Source organism: Conger conger, chromosome 8 (genome assembly GCF_963514075.1).
Source record: "Conger conger chromosome 8, fConCon1.1, whole genome shotgun sequence".
In the NCBI taxonomy this organism is placed as follows: Eukaryota; Metazoa; Chordata; class Actinopteri; order Anguilliformes; family Congridae; genus Conger; species Conger conger.
In genome coordinates this window covers 54,370,125-54,395,463 of record NC_083767.1, presented here as the reverse complement: position 1 = coordinate 54,395,463, position 25,339 = coordinate 54,370,125, and the positions used below count along the sequence as shown (strand labels likewise).

The following is a 25,339-nucleotide window of genomic DNA, read 5'->3' as shown; positions in this document are numbered from 1 at the left end:
CCTCTCTCTCTCCCTCTCTCATTAGAGCAGTGGCCTGCAGTCGGGGACAGTCTGGCGCACACATGCACCCTCGGAGGACTCTCAACCGCCCCCTGGAAAAACTAGGCTACTCTTCCTGTCCTAAAAAGCCTTGTGAAGGCCTGAAGAGACTACTGGGTCAGTAGACTGCCGCGCTGTAACATTAATAATTTTTCCTTTGTAAATACTCAAGTAAGGTCAGTTGTCAGGTCTTCCTAGGGCATTTAAATGCTGACAAAGATAGTTCTCTTTTTTCCAGCTTCACAGGAGCATACAGTGCATTCTTGTTAAAACTTAAAACAATATCGGGACAAGTGCTAAGCTCAAAACTGAAGCCTCAACAACCTGTACCAACATGGAATTAATATTTTCATCCAATTGATATTTTCAAGTGAACATCACAGATCCCCCTTTTTATTCAAATTCAGGGCATTAAAAGTTATGACCCTGGGTTATGGTCTGGCCAGACTAGGTCCAGAAACACCAACAGCATTCATTTCTGGTGTTTCCTCCAATCAGGTAATAAAACCATCCTGGAGAGAATATGCAATGGCACATTAGATTTGTGCACATAGATACAGGCTCTAGCGAGTCTTAATTGCCTAAGGAAAGATACAATACTGTATGTGACCATTAGCTATTAACCTGCCTCTCGCAGTATACTCTCACAGTCATTCATATGCCTTGGGTATCTGACATAGCATAACGGCTACAAGGACATTTACCCACACATTCAATCTAAAGGACATCGGAATTCAGAGGAGCCGTTGGAGAGTAAGACGTTTATGTAACCCGCAACGTATTTCATCTTGAGTGTCTCACACAGAGCCCAACCACAGTGAATGATGGTACACAGGTTCTGTTCAGAATGATTTCCCAAACAGAACGGCATAGCCATATTTTCTTTTATTCTTTTCTTTATTTCTTTATTTCTTTATTTATTTATCGTATTCATTCTATATTTCATTTTCAGTTTCCTATTACTGCCTTACCCATGTCGTGCTGGTTTACTTTGGGAATTTAATAGATTAATACATAAACTAAACACGTAATATATGCAGATGTGGAGATGAAATGGCTTTCCACTCATTATGGATGCAAAAAATAATTCCCAATGATTCGGTTTTCTGCCTTTTCACCATTACAGAATTCAAAGGGATAGGGTTATTCAAAACCTTTAAATGCCTTTCAAAGTTATTTTTGAAGAAAACATTCACTTGGGAACGGATGTTGCTTAACACTATATTTTACATCCAGAGTGTGTCACTGGCCTTGAGTTGTGTCTATGCAGATTTCTGTGGAAGCAGTCCTATATCATGCCATCTATTGTAAATACAATGAAAGATGTAACACTTCTAGGTATATACGTATATGTATATAAAAAAAAATATTATAAACAGGATGTCGTGACCACCTTCCGTACAGAATCTGTTGTAGCCTTATTTCAATGCAGCACTGCGGCTTGCTTGTGCATGTAATGTAGTAACAGAAAAATCATAAACAATTATGAGATTATAATTGAGGCCTCAACTGAGCAATAATGTTGTCCTTTTGTAAATAAAGCGTTTTAGTTTTTAATCAGTTTTTTTCTTTGCCAGTGTGGCAAATTAATTTTGGTGAGCGATCAAGGAAAAAACACGAACGCCTGCATTTATTTTGAACAAACAATTTTGACAAGAACAAATGTTGATTGGGTCCCAGCACCGGAGCCAAAGCTGAGCAGTCCCAGAACAGTTTTTAGTCCCAGACTGGCAGCAGAAAGGCTGGGGATATGTGCCCATTATTTCTACAGGCATGCACCACTTTAACCTGAGACTGTGTGTGCGTGTGTGTGTGTGTGTGTGTGTGCGTGTGTGCGTGTGCGTGTGTGTGCCCATGCCCATTGTGCAAGTGTGCTTGTTCAGGCTAATACTTTTCCCTGTACAATTCCCTGTACTAGCAGAAATGCAGCTATCGTCCGGATGTTCGTTATCTACGCCACAGATACATTACATACCTACAGTGGGACACCGCAAACATATCCCCTTTATTCAAATCAGCCTGTTCAGAGATGCAGGCCATGACTGTGTGATGAGACGATATGGCAGAATGAGGTCTCTCAAGTTTTTTTTTTTTTTTTCAGCTTAAAATTTTCGGCATCTTTTTACGACGTTCCCCGCGTGGGATCGCCCATCTCATACACTGCGATTGAATTTCTTGTCACAAGAAATTTGCTATCGCATAATAATAATAATATATATGACAAATATTCAGTAACGCCGTGCCGTCTCTTCAGCAGGGCTGCGGAGCGTGAGTAATGGGTCATGGTTAAATCATAGGTTACAGCTGTAATAACGTGGGTCTAAGCACCGTGATTACAAATTAAAGGCCACTGGAGAAGCCAGCGCTGGCGACCACCCAGTGATTGTGAGACTCTGCCTGCGCTCCGGCGGAGAAGATCCACTTCACCGCGCCTCACCCCAGCACTTTCACCCGACTGAGCCACGATGCAGCGGGCTAACTACGGAGCAAATCCCGCTGTAAAGCCGGCAGGTTTGACAGTAACGACTGCGATGTCAAACTTCTGTCATCTAAGTGGGTTCACGGGTGCTTTTCTTAAGAAGACTGACTCGGTGCACGAGCAAGTGTTTTCATAATGAGCCTCAGATTAGCAGCGGGCTCCGCGGGCCGGCCATTTTGTTTCCTGAGGTGCTTATTTATATTCAGCCAGCAGCAGCCTATAGATTCAGGCTCTGAATGGATTGTGTGGAGCCGTAAGAAGTCTTTGGATAAAGTGGCCTGCTATGAATAGCAATTAAGGTAAGGTTGTTCAGTGGGGTTTTTTTCAAGTTTGGGATCCGTGGGTACAGGTGGTTCCAGGAGGGGACTGCGCTGCTCACCTGTTTGGCGATCGCCCAAAACTTGGTCTCCAGCAGCTCCAGGGTCATTTGCACCCCTATGGCTGAAACACAAGAGGGAGGACGGGAGAATGGGAAACGTGGTCAGACAGCGTATCACGTGGAACAGAAAATAAAACCTCACGCACGGCCCAAAGCACCCTGCAGTTCAGCCCTTTCTGCAGAACCAGACTGAGCTGTTAGGCTCAGCCTGTGCAGCTTGCACGGGGGTGGGGGTGGGGGGGGGTGTGGGGGGGGGCGTGCGTGTTGGGAACGGGAATCAGCGTTAGACGTGCAAACATGAGTCACTTAACATCAGCGTGGCAACAGGGACGTGCGGTCCAGCAATGTCACGGGGTCAAATGCCCCCGGGGGCAAAACGGGAAATAGGTTACGCTGAATGTCACTGCGGTCCCTCCTTCCATTTCAGTGACAGTTATTTGTGTGTCCACGTGTGTGTGTGTGTGTGTGTGTGTGTGTGTGTGTGTCTGCATGCATGTGTGTGCGTACGTGTGTTGGCAAGGGGGACAACGGATTCAGATATAGCAGAGGAACAGAGGATGGATGCACTGTTAGTGGCAGTTGGGCGGATGATGTCAGCGGACTTGAGGGCCTGGGATGGGATGTGATGTGATGTCATTGCGTAAGCCCTCGATGTGCTTTCACGCTGGTCTACCCCACTGCAGGGGAGAAGACATTTTGAATCAGCGTCAAACAGCTGCACACCCTCAGCGCAAGGCTTTACTCAGAGATCCCACTGTGCAACCTTCGTCTATTCCTGTCCTCTAGGACCGGGTCTGCGCCTTTGCTGTTGTCTTTAGGAAGACAGTCAGATAACAGACAAATCGATGCAGCCTTTACGAACCTGAAAAAATCGAACCACAAAGTTCTTCTTCATCAAGTCACGCATGCACCAATAATTACTTAATACTTCCAATATTTTTTTTTTATATTGAGGGCTTCTTCTTTTCTTTTTTATTCTCATTTTTTAAAGAGAAGAACAAAGACTGCGCTTGCAGGAAATAATGTGTTTATTCTTGCTTTGGATTTTAATCAGGCCTTTAGCGGATGCATTTGTCTGGAGCGCACTGAAGCTGCAGAACAGAGGAGCTACTAATTAAAACGATCGCACTGATTAGGCGAAGCTCTGAATGCAGGGCAGCAGTCCACCGCCATGTCTGACTTTGTTTGGAATTCATCTGGACCATCAATCATTAAAAACAAGCGGAGGATGGTCTGGAAAGTACAGATTTAATTACTTAAATAGAAGAACAAAAATGGAATCTTTCAGGAAGTCTTAATAAAGCAAGAAACGCGTTCTCACACCTGTCAGTGGTTCGGTAGCAATGACACCAGCAGATGTTTCCACATTTGTTTCTATTCATATTCATTGTTATCACTTCTAAATCAGCACTTTGTAACACAAATTATACATATTTCTAAGCTTGATACACTTGGTTATTTTTGGCTACACCTGAACCAGTGAGGGATTAGCATTTATTTGGTCCTTAATGAAACAGTCATCACCCAACAACTCAAATATTCCACCCTCTTATCTCAGTCCTAATAATCTATCAGTAGCACAAGGTTTTAACATAGTATGGAGACATCGCAGTAATCAGTGGAAGACGCCACTAGAGTAATCATTATGATGCTTGGTTCATTAAAGTACCAAGAAGACTGATACACCCAAGGACTAATTTTAGCCTCAATTTTATTTTCTATTTACATCCTTCCACTGAGACACATCATCTGCAAGCGCATGGTCTCTTTCCACTGTTGTGCGGAGGATATGAACGTCAGATGCATACGTTTTATGCATATCTATGAGCTATTAAATGCTGCATGTCCCAAAAATGATCTTCAAATCAGAATGTGCCTTTAATTTTATAGGCACAAATTTAAGATTTTCCCTCAAGTCTGGGCCCACATGTTTAATATATAATTTAAGATGTTGAAAAAAACGGTAATTGTATATATAAACATAAACTTAATTACTCTAAGAAACAGACCACTGTAGCAACACTTAAATAGTGATTCATGCTTTAATTTCATGGAGGCTGGAATATTTTGATGCTCTGTCTAATGCCCTGTTTAAATGCAAAACGTCTGTTCCACCTTCAGCTGATTCAAAACACACCTACCAGGCTTTTAATCATTACAAATTGAGCATATACTACCCGAGACTTGGCTAAGACTGGTATCTAGTAGTTAAAATTTTGATTTAGAGTTATTTAGAGTCTTCATGCGGGTCCTGGATATATTTCTGAGTTGCTGTCCCTAAATGCCACCAGCAGCTTAGATCCTCTGCTCAAAGCCTACTGCGTCCCAAAGGGCTACCTAAAACAGCGACGGGCTGGTTTTTAGTGCAGGCTGTAAAACTAGGGAACACACTGCCCGTGCATGCGCCCACAACTTTGAGTCACTGTCGGTACAGCTCCAAAAACAAACTTCCGCCATTTCATTATATATTCCTTTTTTTAATTTGTCTTTCTTGTTTTGAGAATTGCTTTACAAGAAATGCATTCCATTAATGAATTGACTAATGTACGGGGCACTGTAAATTGTATATCAATAATATATATATATATATATATATATATATTTATATAATTATGGAGAGAGATGGAGAAGGAGAGAGGGGGAGAGGGGTACCTTAGCCAAGATCAAGTTGTGATTCCCAAGATAGTTATTTTGGGGTTTATGGGTCTGAGAGGAAATCATCCCCCTCTCTTACAGGAGTGTTGAGTGGTGTGCAGGGAAATGAACTCACATTTCCACACACCATGTGACTCACACAGTAATTAATTCTCAGTTTGAAAAACAAATGGAGCCCAGCGATGCTATTACTCAAAGAGAGCCTGAACCCACAGCAGCCTGCTGCAAACAGCCCACTCAGTCACACTCAGCCCTACCTGCAAGAACATAATAAACGGCCCCTGACCCGTCCGTGTTCAAAGGAAGCTCGGATACGGAGAGCATACGCGAGGTGCATGTTGAAAAACAAACAAGCAAAAAAAACAGCTCAAGCCAGGGTTGACCGGTTCAGACCAGGGAGGGAAGTGTAAGAAGGTAGTTGGATCCTGGAACAGCAACATCAACCCCCTAACACCAACTCCCTAACGCAATGGCAACCCAGACAAATCTCCACCTCCTGTTTGCACTCAAGAGGAGTATTTGGGTCCATCAGCCGCAGTGCCTTTTGTCATAAACGGCCTTGTCAAACTGCTTATTCGATCATAACCTCAATACCACGGGGACCGGAAGGGGAACACAGTACACTGGGGAACGGTGACGCTCCTAAAAGCCTTTTAAAGGTGACCTCCTGGTAAAAAAAAAAAAACGAGACCCAAAATAATTTCTGCAGCTTAGAGCGCACACCGCCCCGGCCCCCCTGGGGCGTGGACGGGACGGGCTACGAGGTGAAACTGTAGAAGGCTGGTGATGTCATATCAGCTGTACGGTTTCGTGTGGCCTGTTTGTTTTGGAGAAGGCCTAAACGGGAAAGCTGATCCCCTGCATTGAGTCCCGTTGAACTGAGAACACACAGAGCTCAGGTGTTCGGCTCAGCGGCATTAGCTGTCCCATCTGGGCGAGAGCAGCCGAGTAGGTAGAGAGCGGTAAAAGCCGCTGAACTTGCAGCCCGCCAGGCCGTAATGGAGACCTCGAGGCGCTGCCACCAACCCGGGGGAGAAACCTCCCTCGTTACCCACTCCCGGAGGAGAAGAAGAAGATGGGGAAAGCTCTATTCCAGAACTGGTTAAATCCACTAATAGAGTAGATGTCCTCAGTGTCTCATTGATATACAAAGCCATCTGTTGTTGAATTTGGCTCTGCCCGGCATTTTCGCAAAAAGAGAACTCAGCAGCTTTTCTGTGGCTCAAACAGTCCAAACAAGCATCAGCAAACTGCTGGGTGTTTGGTGTTTGCTCACCATTAAGTATTAAACAAGGCGCTGAATATATATAACAGCGAATGCCACCGGCCCTAAATTTTCCCACCTGCCCTTGTGAACTTCGGCCCCCGTACAGAAGGGCTTGTTTTCGTGGACGGGAGCGGGACAGAGCGGGGACAGAGCAGGACAGAGGGGGACAGAGGGGGACAGAGGGGGACAGAGGGGGACAGAGCAGGACAGAGCAGGACAGAGCAAGACAGAGGGGGACATAGGGGGACAGAGCAGGACAGAGCGGAGACAGAGGACAGAGCGGGGGACAGAGCAGGACAGAGCGGAGACAGAGGACAGAGCGGGGGACAGAGGACAGAGTGGGGACAGAGCAGGACAGAGCGGGGGACAGAGCAGGACAGAGCGGAGACAGAGGACAGAGCGGGGGACAGAGGGGGACAGAGCGGGGACAGAGGACAGAGCGGGGACAGAGCGGGGACAGAGGACAGAGCGGGGACAGAGCAGGACAGAGCGGGGGACAGAGCAGGACAGAGCGGGGGACAGAGGGGGACAGAGCGGGGACAGAGGACAGAGCGGGGACAGAGGACAGAGCGGGGACAGAGCAGGACAGAGCGGGGACAGAGGACAGAGCGGGGACAGAGGACAGAGCGGGGACAGAGGGGGACGGCCTCGGGGGACCGCTGTGGTGTCTGAGGGCTCGTTCATACAGTGAGAGGCTGATGCAACTTTGGCAGCATCGCAGTCTTTTGGATTGGACCTCTGCGCACATTCAGGAGAGCTGAAGGGTTTGCCGAAACCATGTTTCTGACTGCACCGCCTGCATCACGGCCAGTCGGGCGCAAAGGGACCAGATTTGCCCTTTCCAGAACATTGGCCGGGGACACATTGTCCGGCTGTATTTCAGCAAAGTAATAAGCCAGAATATCTTGTGCAAATATCCAGCTCATAAAAGAATTTGCTGAGTAAGTGTGAATTTTTTCCGCCTTTGGGCACGATAAAACATTTACCATTTCTTTCAAAGTGTTCTACTTTTCCCACCAAATCTGGTATTACCTGTTTTATTCACAGGTCACAGTCATCTGGAAATGGTAAATGGTCTGCATTTATATAGCGCCTTTATCCAAAGCGCTGTACAATTGATGCTTCACATTCACCCACTCAAACACACACTCACATACCGACGGTGATTGGCTGCCATGCAAGGCACTGAAAAGTGTGATGTCACTCTGTGTGATGTCACATTGTTGATTCTTCCCATGGCGGAGTACACAAGTTGTGCTCACAGACATGAGTCAGAGGAAGAACCTTTATGTGTAGCTCGGGATAGCAGACTGTGGGCATGTGGTCGACCAGCAGGGGTCGCTGGTGAGTGTTGAGCTATGGTCATCCCCACTGAATAAATCCCTCCCTCCCTGGGTAATGGCCAATGATACATCAGACTGTGGGCCGCTGGCCAAACAACACTGTCATGGTCTGGATTGGATAACCGGACCACAGGGCCCATCCACTGGCTGGAAAAGTACCTGGATGAGCCATCCAACAGAGCCACAATTTCAATTGCACAATTGTACAATTTCTATCAAAGACATAAAATGCCTTGACATGGAAAACGGCAGAAATGTGTGATGATGCATTTTTACTAGGGGAATTCTTTTTTTACATAAAGCACTCGGTGACTAAAACGCATTCGAACAGGAGGCGACAAAAAAACAAATGCCTCTGTTCTTTTATTTAAATGTTAGGTATGGACAGTTTATAATTATGTTCTCTAGAGTTAGAACAGTTTGTAATGATGTTGTTTATTTTGCATGGGGAGAACACTTGCATAATTACACTGAGTAAATTCCAGCTTTGCTGGTGTGGGTGGGTAAGGGAGGGGACTGCATGCCTGGATTAGCATGCAGGCTCCAGCCGTCCAAAACCAAACAACCTGCAAGTACATTAGTGTGCCAACGGATTTGGGAGATTATGAATATACATTAGGAAAAATCAAGTATTGCTGAGTAATCACATTTCGCCATGCAGCGGAAGCCATTTTGTTACGCGGGGGTTGTCACTGTTTTGTTCTCTTAATTTGCGATACATTCGACAATAGCAAGAAGGAGAGCTTACTATTGAGCTGGCAAGACATCTACAACTCATTTTACAGAGAATGCCTTTCATGGAGCATTACAAAAAACAACGCGCAAATGTGATGAACACATCCACAAGGCTGCCAACGCCCAGGGATACATTATTCTATTGACAACTAAAAGTCAATAGTAAAAAAGATATGAGAATCGCTTTTGCATCATGTGACCCGTCAACCATAAATGGACTACATTTATATAGTGATTCTATTCCATTACATTACATTATTGGCATTTGGCAGACGCTCTTATCCAGAGCGACGTACAGTTGATTAGACTACGCAGGAGACAATCCTCCCCTGGAGCAATGCAGGGTTAAGGGCCTTGCTCAAGGGCCCAGCGGCTGTGCGGATCTTATTGTGGCTACACCGGGATTAGAACCCCTGACCTTGCGTGTCCCAGTCCTTTACCTTAACCACTACGCTACAGGCCGCCCGCCAAGGGCTTCACAATGAATGCCTCTCATTCACCCATTCACACACACACTCTCTCACACACACTCTCACACACACACACACACACACACACACACACACACACACACACACACACACACACACACACACACACACACACACACACACACACACACACACACACACACACACACACACACACACACACACACACACACAATGGTGAAAGGCTGCCATGCCAGGCCCCACCCAGCTCGTCGGGAGTGATTCGATGTCGGTATCTTGCCCAGGGACACACTCAGACTGCCACGCTTTTGCCTCCTCAGCTAATGTCGCCCCAGTAATACTTATATGTGATAATACCATTATGTTTTTTCACATAATTTATTGTAACTTACTGGCCATGAAATTAGATTATCAAATTAAAGACAAAAATTACCAACACTCCTCCATTTCTCCAACAATTTCTTAGACGTGTAACACATCCAATAATTCCTATCCAAAGAGCAGGCTTTGCACGGAATTATCTCATACAGTGGGGTCCAAAAGTCTGAAACCACCAGTGAAAATGGTTCCATTTTGCATTATTTTCTAATTTAATACAAACCTTTCACAAAGAGTATTTTGCGATGTAACTGAATGCTTAGCTTTTGGCAGCCTTCAAGTGTCCCCATGAATATTCAATGGGGTTGAAGCCAGGTGATCGTGGATAGTGCAGCACTCCTTGCTCTTCTTTGCTCTCCAAGCATTTCTTGCAAAGTATTGAAGTAACTTTAATGTGTTTTACAAGGGCTAAAACTTTCTGTGGGAACCCCACTGTTCTTCTGCCTGGAATTTCATCCCAACATCCCTGAGAAGCCTACCATCATTTCCCTCTTCATATGCCACTTGAAATATTCACAACACCTTCCCAACCAGTCTTCACATGACTTAATTATTAGCTCAAATATTCATACATTTGCCCCTTATTTTTCATCAGCTTTCCCTTTTTCCCTTTCAATCTCCTCCACCCTTTGTGTTTTTATTCATATGACGATTTATTCGAGGTTCATTCACATCCATTTTCTTTTCCTTTCCCCCCTTCTTTTGTCTCATTCACATTCTCCTCCTCTTTCGCTCCGTAGGACACAACCCCACTCGGGCCCGAGACTGTGTTTTTGTCCTTTTACTTTATTCCTGCATAATAATAAAAAATAAAAAAAGGAATAGTTTTCCATGAGACTTGACCCTGGGATTGTGTTTTTTTGTCACTGCTCACTCCTGCTTAGGGCAGCACGGCTCAGAGGTAAATAACAGCCCAATAAAACCACTCAGCAGAAGACTGAGCCAGTAATGAGTCTTCCTGCCCAGGCTCTAATCGACTGTCTCCCATCGCTGCTCACACTTATTACTTCCTGGTATTTCACACGGGCGGGGGGGCGTTTCCCCATTTCCCCAAAACTCTGCAACGTCAGGCAGGAGGCAGAGGGGCGAGGAGTCTGAGCCGGAGGGCTCAGGCTGGGGGAGTTGTGCCCCCTGGGTGGAGAGAAAGGCCTTTTTCGGAGCACGGGAGCGAAGAGTTCCCCTCATACATATATACATTACGGCCATTTAGCAAATGCTCTTTACATAGTGTCCACTTATACAGCAGGATTACTGACGCAAATTCCTTCCTGGCAATCAAACCTGGCTGCAACCTTCAGGGTACAAGGTCAGTCCCCTTGTACCCATAATACAGTCACACACTCCCAGCGCTCCATGCGACGGGCTGGCCCACACTCGTCTGTTGAGGCAGCGGCATTCCGGGTTCCCGCTGTGAAACTCCCTTCCAGGCGAGCCCGAGAAACACTGCAATGCAGCTCGCTGGAAAAAAAACCCCCCAAAACACTTCCGAAACAAGAAGTCTAGAAAGTTCCCTTCCTGCTGATCTCAAAAGTGCGGTGCTGTTTTAATATGCAAAAACACTCGTCCCCTTTCCAAGATCCTGCAGTGCAGAGGCTGCTGGAGGCAGAGCAGTAAGAACAGCACCCCTCCCTCTCCAGCCCGATAAAATGATCTCTCTCTCTCTCTCTCTCTCTCTCTCTCTCTCTACCTCTGAAAACATTGCAGAGGCCACGCTGGGAAAATGACCTGGCTACTGATGAACTTCCACTGCCACCTGTCATGTACACATTCCCATCTCAAAGACAATGTACTCTTCCCAATTCAGGTTGTGCAGCTTGGGGTAAAAACCCTCACTCACTGTACTGTACATCTAGAGTCTTTGGACGCTAATGTCGGTATGTCAGTTCAGTACATGGGAGGGGAAATGTAATTCAATACACTTTCCTAACCCTAACATTTCCTAAACCTTTCGTCACCTCTTTACAGCATTGCTAGATTTTGTTTTTCCAAGCAAATTGGTAGAATTGTTACAGACTTCCCACAGATTTGTGGGATTTAACAGCCAGTAAGCAATCATGGGAAGCATGCGGTTTGACATGAAAAAGAAAGATGGATTTGCAGATATTGCAGAAATGGTCATATTTATGTTGTCTTAATGTTTGTGATAATAATCCAGTTAGCCTCTCTTCTTATTTGAAATACTAGAGAAAGCAAGTCGGCACCTATTTTAGTTCAGACTATATTCTTGAAACTTTCAAGTCAGGAATTATATCAAAAAGTAGGACTGAAAGTACACAGTATTGAGAACAGTATTGGACTTTGTGAGTAATAATTGCATGGCAGTTTGTTCAAGAAGCTCATTTTCTAATCTCTGAAAGGTAAAATATAGTGTACCACAGGGGTCAGGGCTAGGTCCGTTTCTCTTAGGTCGTGTTGCCTCTTGGTATCATCTGGAATCTGGATGTTTGGAGTTTCTATGTAGATGACACACAGTTATTCCAAGTTATACAAGTCATGGTGCACGATAAGGCAAAGTGCGGAAACGCATCTCTAAGGGCGAGCTCGTTTAAAAAATCCCTGACTGCTGAAATCAGTGAAGAGTGCATCAGAGAAGACAGAGTTCCTTGGAGAAGCTCCTCGTGTGATTGATCTTGGATATATTCATTGTCTCCTGCAGCCTGTGAGTGTTTTTCAGCAGTCATTCCCCTCTCCCCGTGACAAGAAGACTAACTAAAAAAACCAAATATACTTCACCACATGCATTATAAAGACAACTAGCACTGCGAAACTGCACTGAGAAAAATATTCATAACACCCCAAGGAGTATAGCGGAGTATACACCAAATTCATAGAATTAATGATCATCTAGCCATTTTTATACCCTGACTTTAAGGGGTGAAGGAGGTAAAGGGGGTCTTTCCGGCAGATATTCCAGAGCAACAGGGCAGGGGGCCTGGATATGAGGTTCAATGTGGACTCTTGAGTAATTAGGGGAAGCTGAGGAGATGGAGGGAGGTCAATGGATTTGCACGATACCCTTAAACAGGAAATTGATTTACTGTGTAGAGGGTGACATTCTGAAGGCATTATGCACACTCTGGAAATCACACTGCTTACACCAGTATGTGTACAAAATAAAAACCATAACAATTTGACCAAATATATGCTGCCAGGGTCCACGAACAAACACCAAAAGTGATTTGGAGAAAAACCAAAACGCATGATCCTGGAAGTAGTCGGATTAAGCGGATGAAGCCACAAGACTAATTTTCTCTTCTTCAATAAATAATGCATAATTGTTCTTACAGTTCCTGTATTATTGATTCTGGAATTGGTGCGATTGCAGGCAGTTTTAAAGGGTCATTCATTTTGGGAGATTGAGGCTTGAATCTCTATGACTGGAACCTTGGATATTAACAGCCTCTGGTGGCACGGATTGTTCTATGAAATTCTCTAGGGTTTTCTTGGAATGTGTCAGTGCAGATTAAGCGGTTATAAATTGCGCATTTGAACCAAACGCCGGCTGCATATTAAAACAGAGAGGTTTCTCTGGCGGGGGGATCACAGAGGCTGGGAAAGCTATTTGATGAGACATAATTCATTGATTTAATCGTGGCAGATACAATTTTATCTGGCGAGGAAAGAAGCCATTAATATTAAGAGTTTTGCGGTGAAATCTACCTTCTCGGTCCACAACACCTACAGAACATCAGCAGGGGACCTGAAACCAAACTGCCACCCTCTGTTGCAATCCCTGAGCAACAGAAAGCAGGTCACACATAACATCTCTATCAACATTCATTTCATATCAATCCAATCAGATTTCAGTACTTGATAGTGAGTTGCACAGCTGATGAACTGTAAAAGTAAAAGACTTGTTTGGTTCGCCCATTACAGTAATGAATAGTGTGAATGTGGATCTTTTTTTAAATGGACTCCAGGTGAGAGAAAGTCACGTGCATTATGAGTGTGAAATGAAGCCTTGGCTGCAATCAAGGATGATTCTACATGTAATTATAACCAGGAAGGAGGGATTATTCTACTGCCACAATCTTGTAGCTATTAAGCTTCCTTCACCCAGCCCCATCTTAGCCTCTAGACTGCAAGCCCAATTGACTGTACATATCTATAGCTCTATTCTTCTCCATACTGAAAGGCGTTGCTGTGGATTTGTAGTGGAAGGAAGAGGCTGATTGTATTCAGCGCACCTTCAAACAGCACCCCCTCCCTAAAGGGTCCAGTGCATCATGGGTTGTGTACATTCTCCATTCATCTCGATTTCGTGTGGGATTAGACGCTATAGCTTTAGAAGGCATTGTGCTCTGTATTATAGCGTGCAAGCTACATCAACACATCTTCTTTCTGAGCTGAAAATGTGCTTTTGTAGAAAGGATACATTAACAGGTATAATATAATCTTTGGCATGTTTGTCTTTAACTTTGAAGGGGTACCATTGTTTTGCTTTTTTGTCACATTTGGTACTTTGTGGTGTCATTGGCGCTAACACCAAAGGAAAAGCTAGACGGAAAGGGACTGAATTTATGAATAAAACATGTGCCCAAATGAAATGTGAAGGCTGGCAGGAGTTCAAAAAATGTAGAACATCTGACCTTCGCTCTTTGCTCAAAGCAGAACGTAACGCACCGCAGAGCCAGCGAGAGAGGTTAGGCTAATAAGGAGGTACAACCAGGCAAACAGCCCTATAGCTTTATCCTCAAAAAAGATTACAATCGTGATGGGCTGTTTACCTGTGGGACTGTTTACCCGTGGGACTCTTGAATAAAACATTAGATCTGTGATATTTGATCGCTATATTTTCAGTCACTGTTGCTAAGTCAGGAGCACGCTGTCACTCTTCGTAGATGTCCTTTAGACCCGGTCAGTGGAACGCAAAAGGCACTATGCTGGTGCAAAGAAATCTCTGAACAATAAGGACCGTCATTGGCTGCTTGGGAACCTCTGGCTAAGCATCTCTACCAGGTAGCATTGCAGAGTGAATGACTGAGAACGACGCTTGCATTATGCACTGTTTATTTTTCATTGACAAAACCTTTCCTTTGTGGGTGCTGTGCGGATTTCTATCTGTGACCTCAGACAGTGGGCGAATGCACCTTTTTAGGTGTTTGGTTTCACATCACCCTATCCGCCTAGTGCTGCCAAACAAACAAAAACAAACAAACAAACAACAGAAAGAGGGAACAGACGATATGGAGCCTCTTCCTGCTGGCCAATCGGAAACACTCCCTCCTGCCACTCATATCATTAACAGCAGAAAGGAAACGCACTTCTGTGTGAGACTGTTGGTGCGGGATTCTGGAAATGGCGTCAGGTTCGTTAGGCAGAGTATTCTAATTAAACCGGACGGCTGTGCCCTGTTACCAGGGCAGCTTAATTAGGATGAGAGCGCTGACTCTGTGAGGGTATGCGTCAACATGCCAGGCAGGGTCCAGAACGGCCACCTGCCCCCCTCACTCTACTGCCCCCCTCTCTCTACTGCCCCCTCTCTCTACTGCCCCCCTCACTCTGCTGCCCCCCTCTCTCTACTGCCCCCCTCACTCTGCTGCCCCCCTCTCTCTACTGCCCCCTCTCTCTACTGCCCCTCTCTCTCTGCTGCCCCCCTCTCTACTGCCCCCCTCACTCTACTGCCCCCCTCTCTCTACTGCCCCTCTCACTCTGCTGCCCCCCTCTCTCTACTGCCCCTCTCACTCTGCTGCCCCCCTCACTCTACTGCCCCTCTCACTCTACTGCCCCCCTCTCTCTACTGCCCCCCTCTCTCTACTGCCCCTCTCACTCTACTGCCCCTCTCTCTACTGCCCCTCTCACTCTGCTGCCCCTCTCACTCTGCTGCCCCCCTCTCTCTACTGCCCCTCTCACTCTGCTGCCCCCCTCTCTCTACTGCCCCCCTCTCTCTGCTGCCCTTCCCGACACACACACACACACACACACACACACACATACAGTGCACACAATACACACAGTACACGCGCACACACACACACACACACACACACACACACACACATACAGTGCACACAATACACACAGTACACGCGCACACACACACACACACACACACACACACACACATACAGTGCACACAATACACACAGTACATACACACACACACACACACACACACACACACATACAGTGCACACAATACACACAGTACATACACACACACACACATACAGTGCACACAATACACACAGTACATGCACACACACATACAGTGCACACAATACACACAGTACACACACACACACACATACACACACTCACACTCACACTCACACCACACACACACACACACACACACACACATACAGTACATGTACACACAATACACGCACAGGCACATGTACACACACATGCAAACACATACACAGACTGCACACACACACACACACACACACACACACACACACACACATGTACAGATGCACATCCACACATAGGTGCACTCATGCACACACAAGTGCTGAAGCATACATACACAAATATTCACATACACACAGTAACACTATGATATTTTCTTTCAGACACGGGCAAACACACAAACAGCCTGTGTCTCTGCCACACACAGATGGAGCTCTCGTTTTCCCCATGGCCTTATCCCTGAACTCATCCCCCACAGAGAGAGGGAGACACACTGCGTGAGGTTGCGGATGTTATGTGGGGGGGGAGGGGGTTCACACGAGCAGGGTATTCCTAGGGGCCCCCCCACTCAATTCCCTCTCTACATAGCCTATATTTCCTTCCTCTGTATCCCCCCCCCCCACCACACAAACACTTACAAACAGAGTATACCAGAAGCTACAGCTAAAGCAGTGGCATATATAATGCCTTTATTTTAGCTTGTGTCCCAAAAACCTCTCTTCCTCTTCTTTCATTTTTTTTTTGTCTCTAGGTTAAGTCCTCAAAGTGCTCTTGATTTCAACAAAATGACTGAGTACTGCTTTGTTCTCCGTCTAAACAATGAAAAGCATTTTCATGTTAAACATTGCTGAATTTCAGTTTTTTCTATCTTCCATTGGTTTTTTTTTGCTGTTTTTCCCAGAAGAAATAGGAATTGATTACAGACGAGACAGCCCATTTCTGATGTCTGTTCGTCAATGAGTAATACGCTTTCTGCCCAGCATTTTTAAAAACATGTGTGCTAGGCTAATTAATGTAATTGGAAACAATTCAGCTTTTATCAAGGGCCGTCTGCATGCGAGGAATATGAGTATAATTATCCAGTGGATAAGGAGTCACGATGAAGCACTTTCTACAGTAACCCCCCCCAATAATAAGCCAGGCTGCTTCACGTGCCCCGCCATGGTGAGTCAGAGAGAGCGAACGACCCCATCGCAGCCCACCCCCCTTCCACCCTTCGCCTGTCACTTTGGAAATGTGATGTCGGCCCAGCCACAGCTAGCACCCCTGAATGCATGTTTGTGCGCCGTGACGACTGTGCGTCATAGTTATGGAACCCTGCCCTGCTCATTTCTCAGTCCTGTAGGAAGCCTGGGAGGTCACACGCTTCTGTAGAGGAAGAGTACCCCAACACCCTGATGATGACATCATCAGCATCAGCACAGAGCGTGTCTGAGGGACACACACACATGCATATGCGTGCGCACACACGCATATGCAGGCAGACACACACACACACACACACACACACACGGAGACATATTCACATATACGGGTTGTTATGGTTATCATGCACGAGGATTGCCAGAAAATGCAAGACATTAATTTCCGCTTGTAAAAATATAAAAAAAACTATTTTTCCCCCTCCCATTATTCACTATACGCTGATGGTTTTTATGCTCACTTTTTATCGTCATCCTAAAAGGGTTCAGGAAATATTAAGATCTGCACGTAAGAGTACAATATATAATTTGATGGCATTTAATTTTTATTATGTTTCTAATGATAAAACAGCATATGCATGTGCCAATTTTAAAAAAAGATCATGTAATTGATGATGTTCCCTCTACATCAGAAAGACATTTTCTGCTATTTAAAAAACATAACATGCACTGACTTTAGTCGCCTCTAAAAAACAGTATATCATGATATAGTTCATTATAAAATCTTAAACTGTGCTTTAAAGCCAATCTAGTGACGTCTGAATAATTTAGGCTACTCTCATTAAACAAGTTAATGGTGGTTAGCCAGCTAACTGCTGCAAATGATTTCCATTCCCAAGATAAAAGACATCTTAGCTAATTGGCTTGCTGTCGTCTTAGATCAGTCTAAAATTATGGAAATTTCACGATTGCACGTTATGTTTATGCAAACTTTAATTATGGATTTAAATAACAAGAGCAGCTACACAAATGACAGCACCAGAGATTCTGGGAAGGATGAAAGAGATTGTGGAGGGGCCTCTCAATATTTTGTGACACAAATATGAAGCAGTCCAAAGATTTCTCACATATCTACATTACCCTGTATTGTTTGTTCTCGTAGTATTGTCAATGATATTATCAAGAGCTATGCTACGTTTTTCAGCATACGGCATAGGTAGTTGTTGGCCGAAAATCACAAGGCTAAAAGTAAAACCGAGTTAAATTAAAAACACATAATACTCTTTGAAGTCACTGTTTTTCCCCTGCTAACAGGTTTGCAATGACACAGCTGCATCTGTACTTCAGTGAAAATTCATGACAAATTATAGGCCTAGCACTTGCAATGGGAAATATCATTGCAATGGGGAGGGGGGGGGGGGTCACAGAAATGGTGCGAGAATGAGAGGGTAAGTCACAGATAATCAGTGTGAACAGGACAGTGAGTCACAGATAATGAGTGTGAATAGGACAGTGAGTCACAGATAATCAGTGTGAATAGGACAGTGAGTCACAGATAATCAGTGTGAATAGGACAGTGAGTCACAGATAATCAGTGTGAACATGACAGTGAGTCACAGATAATCAGTGTGAACATGGCAGTGAGTCACAGATAATCAGTGTGAATAGGACAGCGAGTCACAGATAATCAGTGTGAATAGGACAGTGAGTCACAGATAATCAGTGTGAATAGGACAGTGAGTCACAGATAATCAGTGTGAACAGGACAGTGAGTCACAGATAATCAGTGTGAATAGGACAGTGAGTCACAGATAATCAGTGTGAACAGGACAGTGAGTCACAGATAATCAGTGTGAATAGGACAGTGAGTCACAGATAATCAGTGTGAATAGGACAGTGAGTCACAGATAATCAGTGTGAACAGGACAGTGAGTCACAGATAATGAGCGTGAACAGGACAGTGAGTCACAGATAATGAGTATGAACAGGACAGTGAGTCACAGATAATCAGTGTGAACAGGAGAGTGAGTCACAGATAATGAATGTGAACAGGACAGTGAGTCACAGATAATGAGCGTGAACAGGACAGTGAGTCACAGATAATGAGTATGAACAGGACAGTGAGTCACAGATAATCAGTGTGAACAGGAGAGTGAGTCACAGATAATGAATGTGAACAGGACAGTGAGTCACAGATAATGAGTGTGAATATGGCAGTGAGTCACAGATAATCAGTGTGAATAGGACAGTGAGTCACAGATAATCAGTGTGAATAGGACAGTGAGTCACAGATAATCAGTGTGAACATGGCAGTGAGTCACAGATAATGAGTGAGAACATGGCAGTGAGTCACAGATAATCAGTGTGAATAGGACAGTGAGTCACAGATAATCAGTGTGAACAGGACAGTGAGTCACAGATAATCAGTGTGAACAGGACAGTGAGTCACAGATAATCAGTGTGAATAGGACAGTGAGTCACAGATAATCAGTGTGAATAGGACAGTGAGTCACAGATATTGCTATCACGCTGCTCTCCTCGAGGAAAGCCCGACGGCTGGAGTCGTGTTTGACTGCCGTGTGCAGTCAAAATGAATCAATGTCAGAGCCTTTGGCAAATTAATACTCCATCTGGCTTTGAAGGAATAATGTGCCCCCTTCCAAAACAGACTCCATTGAAAGGTGCTTAGAGGGTTGGTTTGGCAAGATGCCAACTGTACAGCAAAAAAATATGAAATGCAGAATTGCTAAAATACATTACTCTCTGTCTGCTGCATCACAGATTAAACCCAGGTACAGTATCAGTGCGCATCTATCTATTTTATATGACGACAGAAAGAACATGATGTGAAACCTATGGTCCCTCTTACTCGGAATATCCTTTATGTACCAGTTGTACACACAGGGGCAGAATACCCTTGATTACATAGATAGGGTTTGTACAAGAACAAATGATAGAGATTTCTCTCCAGGCACCTAGCTGTTGTAATCTCTGTGGTAGAGAGATAAACCGTGGACTGAAACATTGTCCTTGAATAACATTACCCAATAAAGGAAGGGAATACAACCTGTGACAATAAGAACACTTTGCATGGTTGCTTATCTAAGACACAGCCTAAATGTGAATAAACATTTTACAAAAACTGTAATTTCTGTATGCAAAAACGCCTTAAGTGATTTGCATGACAGCACTGGGGCTCTATAGTCATATTAGCCCATTAAATGTCATGACATTTGCAGATGTGAATATTAAAGTGTTTAGCAAGCCAGTGTAATCTTAGTCACCTCTGAAGAATATTTCAGGTTTTTCTTGCTCAATATCCAGCACATGAAAGAAAGAGACCTACTCCATTCGCCCACAAGAGCTGAGAGCTAGCAGGAGAGTGTAGCATGTGTCACTCCTACACACAGATGCAGGCACATATGCATACATATACAAACGTGCAACACACACACACACACACGCACACACACACACGCACACACACGCACGCACGCACACACGCCCATACACACACACGCACACACACGGCCATGCACACACACAAGCACGCACACATGCACGCACGCACGCGCACACACACACACACACACACACACACACACACACACACACACACGCCCATGCACACACACACACACACACACACACACACGGCCATGTGCACACGCGCACACACACACACACACACACACACACACACACGCCCATGCACACACACACACACACACACACACACACACGCGCGCACACGCACACACACACACTCTCTCTCTCACTCTCTCTCTCTCTCTCTCTCTCTCTCTCTCGGAGCGCTCCCAGAAGGCCCATGCAGGTTGTTTGGGTGCTTGTTGAGCTAATGAGGACTGCATTAGGACAGCTGTGTTCTCCAGACCAGCAGCGCTCTGGGGGTCATTGTGCTAATTCATATTCCTGACCAGCGCCTCTGTGGACACCGTGCCTTACACCTGCAGCCTGAGAGAGGGAGACAGCCCACCGGCGTGGGGGACACAGCCGGGCCGGGGACAAGGACACAGACACGGGGGAGAGAGCGGGACGAGGCGGGGGGGAGGGGAGCGCGTTGTCATTTCGGGAATCCGCAGCCCACGACATCGCCTCAGGACCCCACACGCTGCACCTTCACTCTGTCGCCATCATCTGGAGTGGGCGTGCGGTGCCGTCCGCACCACTATCAATGGAGAGTGGCTAAGTGGCTACATGCTAACACTACACGCATTAAAATCTACTTACTAGCCTTATCTGCTTTCCAGTAAACGTGAGCGGTCCTGACTGGAATAGCTGCTGTGAATGTCTTGTATGTAACGAACCTCGGGGACTTCCACGCATTACAAGTTAGTAAGAATGGAGAACTGCTCTAAACTGAAAGTTGGCAGTGGCGTTTCCTAATTAATGCATTCGCTAATTAAGTAGCGCAGATTCTTCCTCATCGGTGGATTTCCTGGCGGGTTGACAACCAGAAAGAAGAAACATAATGTTTATTAGCGCTACAAATGTTTTCCTGTTGTTCAGCTCATCTGTTTAGTCCTGTCCTCTCTGTACACGTAGAACAAAAAAAAAAACATTTTATTTTAATGATTTCGAGTGGCTACCTGATAATTCTGTCGCGGAGCTACTAAATTGGTCCTTTGATAGATGTTGCCCGCTCTGTGAATCAATGCAGGAGTAAGATGGCTGTTCCCCCCACCCGAGTCATGTGATCATGAGCTAGCACCCCAGTCTCCCGGGGAGGGAGGGGCCGTGATGTCGCTGGGGAGAAACTGCCCCCTCCCTAACCTCAGTGCTTTTCTATTTCTCCTTCCCATCCCTCTGATGTTCTGTACATCAAAGACTTCTACACCGGATTCGGGACTTCCTGCTCTGCCCACACAGCGATCCCATCCTCCCTCCCTCGATGACACAGTTCTGACCAGCGCACATGTTCACGGGAAATATCGTCTTGTATATTTTGCTCAACTTTAATCTATTTTCCCCTGCCACCCGCCAGCCATTTGTGTGAAAACTTCCCACGACTGTCCCTTGTTCTCTTCTGGGGAAAAGACAAATTGCTCTGGCTTTTTTTCCCCCCCCCCGTTGTTTAACCTTCTGAACCTAAACGGTGACCCTTTTTCGGTTTTGCACGTTGGCATTAGCGCAAAACACGGCTCTTCCATCTTTGAAATCCACACGCGTACAGGAATAATAAATCGGTCCCGCGCACAGTTTTCCCAGAGGAGTCCGTTTCAGCACACAAGAAAAATGCATTAAGCATTCGGAGTAAAACACGAACACGAAACTAAAACACGAAACTAAATGCCAAACCCGGACATTTGTAACGCAGCTGACAAAAAGTTCCGGTCTCGACCACTTCTCCAATGCGACTGTTAATACAATAACTTCTGATGAGACACGAATGCTGACACAAAGAACAAACGCTTAAAAGAAGATTTTTGGCACAGTAGGGCGAACGCTGGCACTTAAAACCGGAACCCATGCCAAGGAGCCCACGCGCGCACTATATTAAACCCCTCAGGTCAGATTCTCATCAGAGCTGAATTTTCACAAAACGCCGGTACCAGAGTAAATGGCCAAAAGTATTAAACACACGGGAGACAGACCAGGGAGAAAAACTGAGAGTGATGCACATTCTGGACTAAAACCAAGCAGGAACCAGATTGGACCAAAAAGACGCGTTACATAAAGACCGAAACGATACGACCGCTCGGTGAGTCGTGTAGTATGGGGGAGCAGAGAGGTAACGGGCAAGCGCTTAAAACGGCGGCCCGGCATCGGAGAGTCTCTCCGCCGCAGAGCCGTCCGATGAAAAAGCCAGCAGGGCGACGCGCTCCCCAAGGTTCTCGACGCAACCCGCCGACGCGCGTCTCTCGACGCCCGAACCGCCGAATCGGATTCGATCTGGCGACAAATAAAGCTGGGGAAGGCACCGTACCGCATGACAGGCGAGGAGCGTCACGCGGGATGCCAGCGCAGTCGAGCCGGCGACACGCGCGCCCACGCGCGCGCACGCAGATCACAGGCGTGTGTGTCGACCAGACAAAAGCTACATGACAGACGCCGCCGAGGCAGTCATTAAAAATGCGCCGCGGCGTGTGTCAATGAGCAAATATTTGGTTTGCTGTAAACTGATTATACGGTGTGTGCAAACAGAGACGGCGTGTGAATCACCCGCAATATTGTCTCGTCTGGGGACGCCGGGGGAGGAGCGAGCCAGGGAGCCGCTGTGACTAAAGCGTCGCCACGGCAGCCGGAGAGGAACTGGGCCCCGGGACGCGTGCGTCGCCGAGGGCCTCCCCCCCCCCCCTCCCCCTCCCCCCGAATCAGGAGCGAGACCGCGGATCAGGCACGCAGCGCCCAGCGCCCAAACCCCGCCAAACCCAAACCCCCCCCCCACCACCCCCTTCACATTTCACACACCCACCCTTGTTAATCCAGCAGATTAGTGTCTCAGAATAAACCGCACACACACACACACACACACGACCGCGACACTGCGAAACGGCACAGCGCGGGCGACGCTGCCAGACTGCGCATTCCTGCCCATTTCTGTGCAGGAGCGCGGCGGGCGGCTCTGGGGGCGGGGCGGGAGGCAGGCGGGGCAGGGGGGCAGGGAGGGGGGCATTTCGCGGTGGATAAAGATAACCCGTTCTGAGGAAATGTGTTCCGAGTGCCGTGCTGGAAAGGGGGGCAGCGGAGCAGGTCGTAATGCGCGCAGCAATGCGGCCGTAATGTGGAACGAGGGCTGTGACGGACGCGCGGTTCGGCCCGTATGTGCCGCAGGGCAGCGGTTATCGCTCGTGATGTAATTACGTAAACAGAAAGCCCTCGCCAGGGACTTGAGTCACAACCTGCAGACCAGTGGGGCCAGAAAAGTCGGACACAAACACACGTATGCACACTCACACAGAAACACACACATGCGCAAACATACGCAAATACGAACACAAGCACGCACACACACACAGCGAAATGGGACAAACCCATCGAGATATTCCCCGGCAATTCCTACCTAGAAACAGAAACGGTATGTGAACAGTTTGACTACAGTGGCAGGTTTACTATAAGTCACAGGCTGTTTGACTGCCTCGGGCAGAGCGGAGGTAATGATTTTGGAGTAGCAGCAGGACGGCGTAAAGCACAGGTGTATTAGAGCTCAGTGCTGTGTGATTCCAGCGCTGTGCCAGGCCTGTGTCAGCTGACTCCACTTCAGCGTCATGAGGAGCTCACACTGCCGTCTGTGCCAGGCGAGCACCACCTGACTCCCCGCGCCGCGCTGCCAACAGCCGGGCGCCCCCCGCCCCACGCAACGCACGCAGCGCGCAGCCCAACGCACGCAACGCACGCAACGCACAGCCCAACGCACGCAACGCACAGCCCAGCAACGCACGCACAGCCCAGCAACGCACAGCCCAGCAACGTACACACAGCCCAAAGCCCCACGCAACGCACAGCCCAGCAACGCACAGCCCAACGCACAGCCCAACGCACGCAACGCACAGCCCAACGCACGCAACGCACAGCCGAACGCCCCACGCAACGCACAGCCCAACGCACGCAACGCACAGCCCAGCAACGCACACACAGCCCAGCAACGCACACACAGCCCAAAGCACCACGCAGCATCACCCAGCAACACACACACGCCCCCATTCAGGGTCCTGCTGCTGATTCAGAAAGCAGGGCTTTTTACTGTGCGTCTTTTCTCTTGTACAGGAGGCATGATAACATACACTGCATGTACACACACACACGCAATTCAGCACATATACATACATACACACAACACAGGTACATACACACAACATGACACAACACAGGTACATACACACACGCAATTCAACAAATATACATACAAACAACACAACACAGGTACATACACACAACACAACACAGGTACATACACACACGCAATTCAACAAATATACATACACACAACACAACACAGGAACATACACACACGCAATTCAACACATATACGTACACACAACACAGGTACATACACACAACACAACACAGGTACATACACACAACACAACAAAACACAGGTACATACACACAACACAACACAACACAGGTACATACACACACGCAATTCAACACATATACATACACACAACACAGGCACATACACACAACACAACACAGGTACATACACACAACACAGGTACATACACACAACACAACACAACACAGGTACATACACACAACACAACACAGGTACATACACACACGCAATTGACCACATATACATACACACAACACAGGTACATACACACATGTAGTTCAACACATATACATACACACAACACAGGTACAT

At 46.5% G+C, this 25,339-nt stretch overlaps 1 protein-coding gene across 1 annotated transcript in view; it reads right to left on the bottom strand.

Moving 5' to 3' along the window:
• Positions 1-25,339, bottom strand: part of cacna2d4a (calcium channel, voltage-dependent, alpha 2/delta subunit 4a) — a 115,015-nt gene that overhangs the window by 25,995 nt on the left and 63,681 nt on the right. The window contains exon 27 of the mRNA XM_061250703.1: positions 2,898-2,959. Within this exon, the coding sequence (XP_061106687.1) occupies positions 2,898-2,959 (62 nt within the window). The remainder of the gene's footprint in view (positions 1-2,897; positions 2,960-25,339) is intronic.